This window comes from Vombatus ursinus, unplaced genomic scaffold (assembly GCF_900497805.2).
Source record: "Vombatus ursinus unplaced genomic scaffold, bare-nosed wombat genome assembly UNPS02009132.1, whole genome shotgun sequence".
NCBI lineage: Eukaryota > Metazoa > Chordata > Mammalia > Diprotodontia > Vombatidae > Vombatus > Vombatus ursinus.
Window position 1 is genome coordinate 13,273,004 of NW_020948910.1, and position 14,366 is coordinate 13,287,369.

Sequence of the window (14,366 nt, forward strand, 5' to 3'; positions counted from 1 at the left end):
CTCTCTCTCTCTCTCTCTATATATATATATATATATATATATATACTTTTTTTTATGGTGAGGCGATGGGGTTAAGTGACTTACCCAGGGTCACACAGCTAGTAAGTATTAAGTGCCTGAGGCTGGATTTGAACTCAGGCCCTCCTGACTTCAGGTCTGGTGCTCTATCCATTGCACCACCTAGCTGCCCCCCTCTATATATTTTTCTATCCCAATGCATGACTTCTGTCTTGACATTTCATCCCAGTTGATTTCTAATCTCTGACCTAGACAGAAGTCAGGAGAGAAACATCTCAAATGCATTTACTTGGCTATGAACTGCAGATGTTCAATCAGGGAACCCAACCCTTTGGTTATAAACAATGGAAACATCATTGTGACCTGGCCTTCCCTCATGTGGTCTGGCCCTTCCTCTATCTCAGGACAGAAGAATAGGCAGGACATTGTGCTGGGAGCCTCTTATCTGTCCAACTAAAAGAGCCAAGATATGCAAAGGAAAGGGAGGAAGCCCTCTTCTATTTGGATGTGATCCTCTTAAGTTTGCTTTACAGTGAAGTCACGCTAAGGGTGTTCAGAAACCCACATAGCTCCTGGCATGGTTCCTCTCTACTTTACTTATTCTCTTTGATAGGAACCTCCAAAATGCACACGTAATGCCTCAGATATTCCCTTAACCAATGTTCTTTAATGCTAAATCCCCACATTTTGTTCATAGTCATTATGAAATAACATTTTATTTAATGTCTGTTTTTCTCTTTAAATGAATTTTTTTCTATGCAAATAATAGATTTTCTTGCTAACAACATCATTGATCTAATTACTCAAATCTCTTTCCTTAGAATTTCCAACTCCTGTATAATTTCATTTCAGTGATTAAAAAAAATGAGGGGAAATTGTGGTAAAAAAAATCTAAATTTTCAATGACCCTACCTGCATAATTTCGTTTCAGTAATTAAAAAAATAAAGTGAAATTATGGTAAAAATCTAAAATATTATTTTTTTCCTTTTTACAAAGCTCTTTGCTGAACTCATAGTTTATGTACATTTTTTAATTAATTTTTTTCTTTGTTTCTAGGACTTGAAATTTCTCTAGAATTATATATGTCAATTTCTCATCCACAACTTCATGCAGAGAGTGAAGATTTTTGGAGAAGTGCTATGGTAGAAATAAGAGCTAATTTACACCTGACAAGAAACGTTTCTATCTTCATAGAGCTTTCCCATTATGATCAAAAAGGTTACCTTTTAGACAATTATACTAACATTAAACTTTTTGCCCAAGGATAGGATTGTGATCTGCCATTTTTTCTACTTTGTCAAACTATGCAGACCAACCATGAGATATAAGGCTTACTTAACTGACAATGTCTACAACTCATTGAAAAGAATCTTTCCAGTAGGAAAAACTATGTGTCAGTTGGCCATTAAAACTACTCACCACTATACCCTCTCATCTATAGAGTGGAGATAATAATAGTGATGGTAGTACCTATCTGAGAGGGTTATAGCAATCCATATTTAAAAGATATACTATGTGTACAAGTGCTTTGCAAACATTAAATCATCATATACCTGTCATCATGTAATGTAAATGTAAAATGTAGTATAAAAGAGTAGGGATTGATTAAGTCAATCTAGTTACTCCAACTTACCTAAAGTAAAGGATAAAATGCTATGCTTAGGTGCCTTAGCCAGGTGGGTGGGAACACATTTTGATTGAATGAAATCAATCATAGGCATTCCGACTAAGTATGAATAGGCTTTGATCAGTTTAGTTGTCTCTGATGAACCATTGGGTGAAGTAGAAGTGACATTGTATAGGAATAGTGTTCAGACTGGCTGAGGAGACTTGGTCATGTCCTCAGGGTCGGCTACAACATATTAAATCTCTATTGGGGCCTGAGAGAGATTTGGAGTTTAGTGCACCTTAAGCAGTGGACAGAAGAGAAAGTCATCTTTGAGAAGGAATGCTTGGGGTTTATGGAGGGATATACTTCTACTTAGGCCTTGGCCAGAGATGGAGTTTGTGAAAATTCTTTTGGAGGTTCTGAGAACTTCCCATCTTCCCACTAATATCCTTCTAGCATACATGGAACAGCCGAGAGAGGTGGTTACTAACAGAAAACTCCATCCATATCTAAAAGGGACATTTTGAAGACTGAAGCAAAGGGACTTCCAGGACCTAGGAATTCAATCTTTTTGTCACACCTTCTCTCTAACCTTGAGTTCACTTTCCCATGGACTCTCTCTCTACTTGTGAGAGTGTGTGTCATATACTTTTGGAGGGATGTTTTATACCAACTGTTCTTATGCTATCCTCTTAGTAAAATGATTCTCAACTGATAATCCTGATAAGAAACACACTGGTGGAGACCCATGAGCAAATAGCATCAGAAAGATAATTACTATACCTTCAAGGCTTATGTTTTCTGCCAATTACGTTGTAGAGACTGTGGTTTTCTATTTGTTAAGTTGAATTCTTATAACTTTTTCTTTCATAAAGAGACTGAGACATTTTGTTTTCAAAGGAATCTGAATCTCAGAATTCTAGGGAAGAAATCCATTTGTTTAACAAAGCTAAGATGCTTTCAGTTTGGACTGAAGTAAGTTTCTCTCTCTTTTGAAATTAATTTGTTGATTAGCTTTGGGTACTCAATCATTTCATTTTTCTACTCTGTGATCTCTAGCTGATTTCTTTCTTCCTGGTTTCCTTTCTTAACCAGAGAACATTATGACTTTTTGGGAATCATATGCCTAAGTACAAGTGCTGTAGACTAATTTGATCATGGGAAATTAGGATTTTAATCCAGCCTTGAGCATAAACTACTCTATAATGTGGAAAATCCACTAATTAGATAATAAAAATATCGATAGGTTAATTGATTACAATTAATTAAGGGACAGCTCAAAAATCCAGAGCTCATAGTTTTGTGATGAGCAAAAAATTAGTGGATATAATAGTAGTAATAACAATAGTAGCATTTATTAGTCATTATAGTTTGCAAAGCTCTTTACATGTTATCTCTTTTGATCTTCATGTCTGAGAAATTGTTTGCATTGTTGCAAGATTTCATGGTAGTATGGAATGTAAAGGCTGTGATAGTAGAAAGTGCGTCTGGAATATCAATACATCAAGTGTTTGCTTGATGTATAATGTAGGAAGTCTCAAGATATAAGGGATGCTACCTAAGCTGAGTACATTGTGGACTTTTAGAGAACATTTCTGCCTTTTTCAAGTAAATATAGGCTCTACTCAAGTTCCTGTGCTTTCTTCAATGAATATAAATTATGAGATATTTTTAAGAGTATTTTTTTTAATCCTTAAATTTTCCCTTCATCTTTTCCCACCATCATCAATTCATCACCTTGCAACCAGTCTGGAGGTGTTGAGCCTCTCCCTACAGCTAGGTGGCTGCAGTTGATAGAATGGATAGAGTACTGGACTTGGGGTCAGGAGGACCTGAGTTCAAATCTGCCCTAGGACACTTAACGGCTGTATGATCCTGCGCAAGTCATTTAACCTCTATTTGCCTCAGTCCTCTTATCTGTAGAATGGGTATAATAATAGCACCTACTTCTCAGAGTTGTGAGGATCAAATGAGATAATAATTGTAAAGTGCTTAGCACAGTACCTGGCACATAGTAAGCACTCTATAAATATTAGCTATAATGTAACTTAGCCAGACTGGTCCTTGGACAAGAGACATGTGGTCTATTACTGCTGCCTATGGTGCAGGTGTGGCTGCACCACTCCCCAGCTCAATAAACTTCAGTGGATCCCTATTACCTCTAGCAGCAACTATAAATGCCTTCCCTGTTTGGCCCTTAGAGTCCTTCACAACCTGCACAACCCTATATTTTTAGCCATATTATACATTATTCCACGGTACAATCAAACCTATTACTCCTCACGTGTGGTACTTCATAGCCTATCTCTGTGTCTTTGCACAGGCATCCTCCACACCTGCTATGCATTGTCTCCTTATCTCTGCCTCTTGGAAACTCTAGCTCCCTTTGAAATTCAATTTGAGCCCAACTTTGACATGAAGCCTTTCCTGATCCCACTAGCTGCTAGTGACTCCTCCTTTCTGGTGCCCCAAAGTGTTAGTGTGCTTTTAAGCTTTCAGTAGCTATACCTATCTGTATACCAGTATGTATACATGTTGTCTCTATTAATGAAGTGCAAACTCCTTCAGAGACTTGTCTTGGTATGTCTAGACAATGGTAGGAAACCTGTGGCCTTGAGGCCACATGTGGCCCTCTAGGTCCTCAAGTGCAGCCCTTTGACTGAAAGGCTACAAGTGGCCTGGAGGCCTCAGGTTCCCTGCCCCCAATCTAGCACATAGCACAGTGACTAGTACATAATAGGTGCTTAATAAATGCTTATTGATTGGTTGATTGATTGAAGAGAATAGCCATTCTCTCTTTGCTCCTAATAGTTCTCTTTCAGAGACTAATTAAGTTTACAGATAGTCCCATGGGGCATGGAACAGCCCTAGAAAGAGGTGGGTTGATCATGGGCCATTGTTGATTGTGTAGATTCCAAGAAGACTTAAATCATTCCTAGGCCCATCTAATGCAGGGCAAATGATCTGGTGATTTGGTTTAGATCAGCACTTATCCACAACCACCCAAAACAAATCTGAATTCCTGAAATGACTTGGCAATGAATAATTTTTTTTTTTAACCAAGAAGTCCTATACTAAAACATTCTTCTGACACCTCATCATAGCATGGCATGATAGGCTATGCCAGTGGGCAGGGAAATCTTCAAGTATAGGCCCAGAGATACTGTAAGTCTTTAGGGATCAGTGTTATATGTTTAGAGAGGTTATCAGCTTAGCTGCAGTGAAGTGAACTTTTTTAGTCATAGCAATTGTGGCAGACCATCTAATTAAGTTTTAAATGTATTTTTTATTTCTACCAGTAGAAGGTATAAAAACACAGATACATTTACAGGTAATAGAAGTATTTAAGAATGAGAAGTGACCCTGGGTAGGACCATTCTTCTTGATCTGGGCTTTATTGGTTTGCTGATTTAATCCATGAATTTTGCTGATTTAATAACTGAGGCTAAGCTAGAAATGCAGCCATCTTTGGAGGGGAGGGAGTCAGTGTTAAGTAAGAGGCCAAGAGAAGTTTGCCTCACTGTATTTCTCCTATGCATTATCTGGATAACAAACTGAGTTACTAAGTTTTCTTACCTGATATAGACTGCAAAGATAGTGATTAGTCTTGATCAAAAATGGTTGGCTCACCCCTGGGTGGTCTACATCATGGGCTGCAGCTGATAGCAGTCCAAGCATAATGTCCAGTGGTGTGAGGAAGCTTCTGAGCTGTGGAAACAACAGAGAAGGGCAATTTACCAGTTTGTTCCTACAGGCTGGTCAATATTTCTTTTTTACTAAACCAAACTCAATCATAATAGCATCATTCTGTTCCTTTGATTATGGAAAGTGTGTCATGTCTTCTTCAATTGTGACTTTCTTGTAGCTCATTTTTTGGGATGACACTCACTTGACCAAGTTGTTAAGGATTGTAGCCATAGGTTCCCAAAGTGGGCAATACCACCCCCTGTGGTGTGCTAGAATGATCCAGGAGGGCAGTAGTAGCCTTGGTTGCAATTTGGGGGTGTTGAATAAAAATAAGGGGCAGTGGAAGCATAAGGAAAGAAGAGAAGATAGGAAAATTTTGAAAAACCGTTTGTACATGTTTCATCTGTTGTATTATAGAGTTAAAGTTGTGTGATTACATTATTTTCCAAATAAACACACAAAATGCAAGTTATAAACGATCAGTGGTCAAATCCACCAACAGGTCTTAACAAGCAAGTGCTGGGAGGTGAGTGTGTCACACATTGTCGGGAAGTCCAGCACGGATTGGCAGGAATATATGCATGTAATGATTTGTTTACAAGACAATACTATACACTGTATAGTATATGGTTACATGACAAAATTGCATCATCAAAATTTCAATGCAGGACAAACCCCACAAATTTACATTAGTTATTAAATTTTAGATGCATCATTTAAAAAATATTTTATATTTTTTTGAAATGACGGCAATTTCAAAAAACCATTAAAGAGCTAAAGAAAGTAAATTTCCAGAGAGGAGCTAAGTAATTTTTTTTAAAAGGGGTGGTAAGTGAAATAAGTTTGGGAACCTCTGATTGTAGCCAACATTTAATTATTCAACCTGTGGATTATATCAGTCCATTCTCCCTATCTCCACTGCTAACCTGTGGTTATTTCACATCTTGTTAGGACTTCCATTAAATTGTGAATAGGGAGAAAAGGAACAAGTCAGATAGACTATTAGTCACCATCTTGGAAAATGATTTAGTGAAGGAAATTGTTGAGACTAAAGTCAATTGCATTCTTGGATTATCCATGAATTTAAAATAGCCAAACCATCCTTGTCACACATTACAGCAGATTGAGAGGGGGCTCAACTGGCAGTAATGAAGTGGAATTACAGCATTTGAATGGCATCTTCAGTATATAATAAGTAGTCTGGATTATGTGAGATCATATGTAACGAAATCCTCTTATTAGCATCCCAGGCACAATTGCAATGAGTCTTCTTTACTTCCCAGTAGAATGGGAGGGGCTATAGATGCAAGAAGAGAACTTAGGAGCCAATTTACAACTTGCATGAGCCAAAGCTGAGATAGGCCTTCACTACAGCCTTGAACTGGAGGCATTTTAGGGAGAGATATTGCGTGTCAGAGAGGATAGCTTCAATATCACAGCTGAACAAAGGGAAATGGCTAACAAAAAAGATGATGCCTCAGGCTAATTCCTTCCAGTTACTGATGCTTTAAGGTTCCCTCCCCTGTGGTATTTCCCTGGTTTTATTCCATGCAAACTACCCCCTATCTTTAGCCTTTCTGCTCTTGGACTCAGTTCACACCTTCCTGCTTAGTCATCTAGAGAGCTGCCTCTGTGAGCGCCTAGCTTTGACCTCAGTTCAGCTTTCTGTTCATTCTCTTAGTTTTTAGTTGGAATAATTTCTACCTCAGATTTGGGTCACAAGTTTGTAGATTGTTAAAAGTAGAAGGGATCTTTGAGACCAACTAATTTAAATGTTTTGGAGGTCAGAAATCAGAAGCCTGGAGAAGTTAAACTATTTGTTCCAGTATACAGGGTTGGGGAATTCTTTTAAAATTTGGAAGAATCAAGTCAGTATTTGATTCCCAGATACCAGGTTATGCATAATTGTGTCTAGAATTAGCTTGGAACCTAGGGTAGAGTCACCTGCTTTATGAAGGGCACGTTCCTTCAATTTTGGCTTTGTCACATCACCATATGATTCCTCACAACTCTTATGTCTTGGATTTATGCTCAGAACATGCTGTGTCATGTTTGGCCTATAGTAATCATAATTTTAGTCTGAAGTACTTCCAAGTTCATTTTTGGAGATCAGAAGCCATGTATTAATCTCTAGTATGACTCGATATGTTTTCTCAGGTCAATGAAATTACTGGTATTTGTTAGTGACAAATACCCACTTCCAAGTACTTTACATATTTACCAGCTAAGTGTAATATATATGCCATACAGTTTACTGTGGGGAACAGTTTTCTCCAAATGAAGTTTTTTCTAATACATAGTAAAGAAAAGATAGTCTTCTTGTACCTTCCTCTTTGAAATTATCTTCCACCTAATCTTCAATGTTCCCGTTTATTTGTTTAAATATTGTCACCCCCATTAGAATATGAGCTCATTGAGGGCTGAGATTGCTTTCTCTTTTCTTTGTATCTCCAGTGCTTAGCACATTGCCTGGCAAATAGTGGCGGCTAGGTGGGGCAGTGGATAGAGCACTGGCCCTGGAGTCAGAAGGACCTGAGTTCAAATCCAACCTCAAATACTTACTAGCAAATGGGCTAAAGATGATGATGATGTTTGTGAATGAGATCTAGATTTCTGGACCATGGCTTAAAATATAGGTATAACAGGCTACGGGATAGGTAGGTAGTGCTGTAGGACAGCTAGGTGACACAGTGGCTAGAGTGCTAGGCCTGAAGTCAGGAAGACTCCTCTTCATGAGTTCAAAGCTGTTCTCAGACACTTACTAGCTGTGTGACCCTGGGCAAGTCAGGGTTAAGACTTTGTTTGCCTCAGTTCCTTATCTTAAAAGGAGTTAGAGAAGGAAATGGCGAACCACTCCAGGATCTTTGCCAAGAAAACCCCAAATGGGGTCATGAAGAGTTAGAAACAACTGAAACGATTCAACAACAACAACCACCAGATAGTAAGTACTTAATAAATGCTTTTTGATTGATTACTTGAAATATGCATCATTTATACATAATTGCTTATGAACATTTATGAACATATCCTCATTCTTTGTTATTGGAGAAGTGAAAGGGCTTTCCCTGCCTATCAATACTCTGTCCTATTGAGTCGCATTGGTTTAGGCAATGTGGAATATGAACTACCTGATTTGGAGTCAAGAAGTCTTGGGTTCAAATTCCATTTTAGACATTTACTGGATACATGACCCTTGGAAAGGTTGTAGCCTCTCCTCATTTCTCACCTGGCTTCAATACTTTGAGACTTCTCTAACTTTTCCACCATGCCTCAGAGAACTCATTATTGGGAAAACACTATCATCTTGCAAGATCTCTTCAGTCCTGGAACCCTACCTTCTCACCACCCTCTGACCCTATGATCGCAAGGTGGAGCCATGGAGTCTAAAAGGAGGGAGCACAGCTCAGAACATCTCTTTATCTCTCATCTGGCTGCACTATGACTTTTCCACCATTTCCACCCCTCTCTCTTTTTCAGTCCCTTTTGTGTGTTGTCTTCCCCCATAAGATTATAAGCTCTTAGAGGTCAGGGGCTGTTTTTCTTTCTTAAAGATTTCTATGTCCAGCATTTAGCACAGTGCCTGGCACATGGCAGGCATTTAATAAATGGTTATTGACTTCCTGATTCACCTTATTGACCCTCATTTCGCTAACTTGTAAAACAAGGATGATAATGGCATCTACCTCATAGGGTTTGAGGTAAAGGTCAATGAGCCAATGTACATAAAAAGTGTTTTTACTAACTTTAAAATGTTAAAAAAAATTTTGTTATTTCTGTAATTAATTTTGTAAAAGATATGAAATTAAGTTTTTCTAATGTAATGGCTGTTAACTGAAGTAAGAAAATCAGTTTAATGAGGTTTCCAGATGGTCATGGAAAAGCAGTTAGGTCATAACATCTTACCTTAGGCTCCATTAGAAAGCAGTGCATGGCCTGGGTGACGTCAGCCGCATGGACAGCATTATGATAAGGATTTTGGCTATGGTAATCTTCTTGAACCATAACTGGCAGGTAAGCAAAGGTCAGGATTATGCACCATCACCTTCTAAGGCATTTCCAAAAGCTTACACAAGTATTTCACAGGATCTAGGAGTTATTTTTCTATAAAAATATTGACATCTAGAAGTTGTGCAGCCTAGGGACCTTCTACAAATCTATATAATTTGCATGCTTGGCAATCTTACTGGTTCTTTTTTTTTTTTTTGGTGGGGGTTTGGGGAAAGGGACTAAAAGGATTTGTGAGGCCCTAGAGAATTCCTGACCTCCTTCATAAATCACTCCTTTCTTGCTCTCATGAAGGCTTTCATTCAGAAGTAAAATAAATATGTAGAAAAAAGAGCACATTTACTCCACAGTATCATGTAATTATTTTAGGGTGCTGCCATTTATGAGCAATATGTCATCAAGGTATTTTCCTTTAAAAAATTTAGTAGCAGCATAAGGTTACTGATCTCCAAAGGGTCGTTTAGTGCTGGCCTAATACACACTGACTTCAGGCAAATACGTGTACCTGGGACTCTTGCTTGCTTTGGGCTGAAACTCGAGTTATAGAGTGGGTCCAAGTGGGGATTTGGGTTTGTTTTCACCTTGTTAAGGTCAAATTATCATCTTATCCCTACACTCCTGCTGTCTTCTTCCAGACACAGAGAACTCATTGAATTAAAGGTGATGGGGGAGGGGACAGAGGAGGAAGGCGTATTTGGTTTGCTGTTTATTATATCCCTTAATCTAGTAGGCTTATAACTAGGCTGACTTTAAAGGACAAAATAGTCAACATGTGTAACATGACTAATGAGGACTGCAAAATGTCACATATACTTGAAGGATGCATGCTATGCCATTTACTCTGGAATTCTATATTATTTAGTTTACCCAACTATTGTAATCTTCATTTGTTCTTAGTATAATTATTTCGACATTTTCAGTTATTCACGTGAATGGATCAGGGTAGTCCAAGAAAACTTTGAAAATATCTCTGTAAAACCCTTTTTAGAGAAATAAAAACTAACCACACAAAATATTTTTATTCATAGCATCTCTTTTCCATAGCCACATGTAATTAACTCTAGATTGGCTGTACCTGTGGGAGGAAAACAGGACTATGGATATTTCCACACATTTCTATTGGAATGAGTGTATTATGTGGTAGCCTTCCTCCCCTTTCTCCCACAGAAAATTCATTTCACAATTATAGTTTTCTTGGGCTTGTATTAAAATGAGTTTGCATTTTCTGAGAACAAATCTACTAATGGTTTGCAGAAAGCACTTTAGAAACGTGATGGGTGGCAGTGGGAAGCCACTTTGGAATATAAAATGTACCCTAGATAATCCCCAGGTAGATAATTGGAAATATGCTAAAAGCTAAAACAATTATCTATGCTACATGGTAATGAACAAATGAACTTATTGAAAATTGAGGTTACATTCTAACTCCATATTTCTAACAGCTTGCTGGACATTTCCTCCTCTCTGTCCTATTGACATCTCCAGCTGGCCATGCCTCAAACTGAACTCTTCATGTTATCAAAATTTACCTCTTCTTTCAGCCCCTCAATTTCTGCTGATAACATTGCTGTCCTCTTAGTCACTCACGCTTAAAATATGAGTGATCACTCTTTCTTTGCTCCACCTCCATCCCAACATCTATTCAGTTGCCAAATCCTGTTGACTGCTTGCCTCTATGTCTTCTTTTCTGCGCCTGCTTCTGCTCCCTGACTCAGGCCCTCTTCATCTTTCTCATAGACTATTGTAATAGCATTGGAACTGCTCTTTCAGTCTCTCTGGTCTACTCTTCATACCATTACACAGATAATATATAGCCTTGCTCACGTCCAGTTGTCTGCCATAAATCTTGCAGTGCTTATCCATTGCCTACCAAATAAAGCACAAATTCCTTATCATGGGGTAGAAGATCCTTTTCAATCTAGCTCCAACTCCTCCTAGCTTTCACTTTTCACACCTTCCACATTTCTGCCATATTTCACCCTACTCCCCTTCAGGTACTTTATTATCCTGCCTAATCACTATCAATAACTAAATCAATCAATCAGTCATTAACTAAACACTCCATTAACCATCTTTGCTCATGCCATTCCTTGTGCTTAGAATCTCAAAAAAGAAATTTACATAACTTTATTATGTATTTAAAAGGAATAGCAAGTTATGCATAACAGATTTGCAGTATCATGAGCAACCATCTTTCTTTTTATTATAGTATGTTATGGAAATGCTTGTTTTATTTCATAAATTAAAAAAATAAAAATAAAATTAAAAAAGAATGTCCTTCTCTTAACTCTGTTTATTGTAATTTTACTTATCCTTCATGTTCCAGGCTCTATCGCCATCTTCTCCCTAATAGCCCTAGTTTAAAAAAATATATATCTTTTCTTCCTTGAAACTTTCATATGGCATTCTGTACCATGTAGGTTCATTCTCCATTGTAACTATTTTTGTATAAGCCTCATCTGCCTTAATAGAGTGCAAGCTTCTTGAGGTAAGGGAATACATCATATCTATCTCGCTATTTCTCACAGCTTTACACAAGTAGATACTTAAAAACGATGGCTGAATTTTTGAATTTATCAAGGCAAAGAATTTCTTGTCATCTTATTTCTCGTAAATGAGTGCAGGTCATTCTTCATCAGTTACCAGTCTTTTCTACATCAACTTTTTAAGCATGATGAATAAATCTGGGCCCTCACAACATCAGGCTGTTTGAGACTGCTGGCCCTTCACATTGAAAAGTAAGCTGTACCCCTTTTAATTGTTTGGAAACACAGAGGAAATTACTTACCTAAAAACTTATGTAAGGTCACCATGTCTAAGTGAAAATGATGAATAAGCCCATGGCTGTTGAAGAGGTGGCACAGCAACGTGACCAGGCTGTTTCCTAAAGGAAGATAAGAATGTCAGTAAACAAAAAGATGTTCACAGAATCTGATATCAAACCTCCCCTAAGGCTGGGCTTCTTACTCTGGTGTCCATAAACACTTGAGGGGGCTGTGCATTGATTTTCAGGGCGGTCTGTGAACTTAGAAGGGAAAAAAAAAATTTGATCTTTATTTTATTCATATTTCATTTTTTTTTCTTATTACTGGCTTCTTTTGTAAACCTGTGCATTTTATTTGATGCATTTATAAACATTATTCTAAGAAGAGGTCCATAGGTTTCACTAGACTCCCAAAGGGGTCCATAACATAAGAGAGGTTAAGAATCCCCTCTCTAAGGGAGTTAATGTTCCACTTTATTTTTGAAACATTTAAGGAAGAATGAGGACACCAACATGGCCTCACCTAACTTAGGTTTTCCTGAGCTAAATCAACCTGCATAGGAACTCCCTATGCTAAATTCAATTAAGAATAATATCAACAACAAATTAAAGATGAAAGCTGCTGTTATGAGAATAGGAACCTTTTATTTACTTTTTTTTGTTTTAAAAAAAGTATATATAGCACAAATATCTCACATATATTAGTCTTCTTGACTTCAAAAATCTTGACAAAAAAACACGATGGGGATATTTTCAAGAGTCATTCAGAAAGAATTAGGTTAAAATTTGAAGTTGGAGTACTGAGGGAAAATGTACTCATAACACACACACACACACACACACACACACTCTCCTGCCTATTGGTAGAGAATGTCAGTATGAAATTTATGAAGAAATACTAATTTCTCGCTCTTATTTTGTTTTATTTTTATAATAGATGGACATAATGTATAGCTGCATTCCCAGCGTGGAAGTGCACAGTGATAACAAAGCTGCCGCCATAGATACAACTCTGCTGGTAACAGTGTGGGTCTAAACCTGTGATTTTATTCGCAGAAGAAAATCCTGGTAAGGAAATGTTCTCTTACCAAAGCAGATTGCCAACAGTGCTGTGTCTTATCATCTCAAAGAATTAGTCACCTGGCACACTGAGAGATTTTGATCAGAGAAAGGACTTAAACCCCAGGTATTCTTGGTTCCAAAGGTGGTTCCTCTACCTACTATGCCACTCCTCCTACAGGTCAGTGTTAGGCTAAGTTTCTAGTCTTGCTAGTCATGTTGCAAATGTATATTTGCTATGTCTTACAGGGGTGAATAAAGAACAAATAAAAAAACCTAGAAAACAATCTGAAATACTAATTAATTTAAAAATAATTAGATTTAAATGGTAAAATGAAGGTGTCACTGTACGTATATGGAGATAATCACTTTAGTTTTTTCCCCCTTACTTTTGATGCATGGAAGATAATATTTTCATGAAGATTGTTACAATAAAACAAAATATGAGACAGCTTCTTATGCTATCTTTCACCTACTTAGCACACAGTAAGTCCTATATAAATATTTAATGACTACTTTGGGTGACTAGCAGTAGAAACAGCTGTGATAATACTATATATGTATGTATATAATATACATACATTTTATATATGTGTGTGTATGTGTATGTATATATGGATATGTGTGTGTGTGTGTGTGTGTATGTGTGTGTGTGTATCACAAAGCATTGGACTAGGAATTCTGAGACCTGGTTTCAAAATCTGTTTCAGATAATCTATTAGCTAATGACCATTGGCAAGTTATATAACCTCTCAGAATCTCGGTTTCCTCATCTGTCAAAAATGGGCATAAGAAAAGCAGCTTCATGTAGACTTTTTGGTCTCAAGACCCCTTTACACTCTTAAAAATTATTGAAGACCCCAAATCCCAAAGAACTTTTGTTTATGTGGATCATATCTGCAGATATTTTCTATAGTAGAAATTAAAATGGAAATATTAAAATTTTTAAAGTAAAAATAATAAATCTATTTTATGTTAAAAATAAGATATTTTAATGGAAATAACAATTTTCCAAGACAAAACACAATTTAGTGAAAAGAGTGGCATTGTTTTACATATTTTTACAAATCTCTTGAATGTCTGGCTTAATAGGAGACAGTTGGATTCGCACATCTGTTTCTGCATCCAATCTGTTGCAATATGCTGTTTTGGTTGAAGTACATGAAGAAAATCTGGCCTCATGGAGATACGTAGTTGGAAAAGGGAGGAGTATTTTGATAGGC

The 14,366-nt window shown here is 37.3% G+C and overlaps 1 protein-coding gene across 1 annotated transcript in view; it reads right to left on the reverse strand.

Moving 5' to 3' along the window:
• PDE7B (phosphodiesterase 7B) overlaps positions 1-14,366 on the reverse strand; it is a 185,336-nt gene that overhangs the window by 37,540 nt on the left and 133,430 nt on the right. The window contains exons 5-7 of the mRNA XM_027850736.1: positions 12,109-12,204; positions 9,219-9,319; positions 5,205-5,336 (exon numbers count right to left, since the gene is read on the reverse strand). Coding sequence (XP_027706537.1) covers positions 5,205-5,336; positions 9,219-9,319; positions 12,109-12,204 — 329 coding nt within the window. The remainder of the gene's footprint in view (positions 1-5,204; positions 5,337-9,218; positions 9,320-12,108; positions 12,205-14,366) is intronic.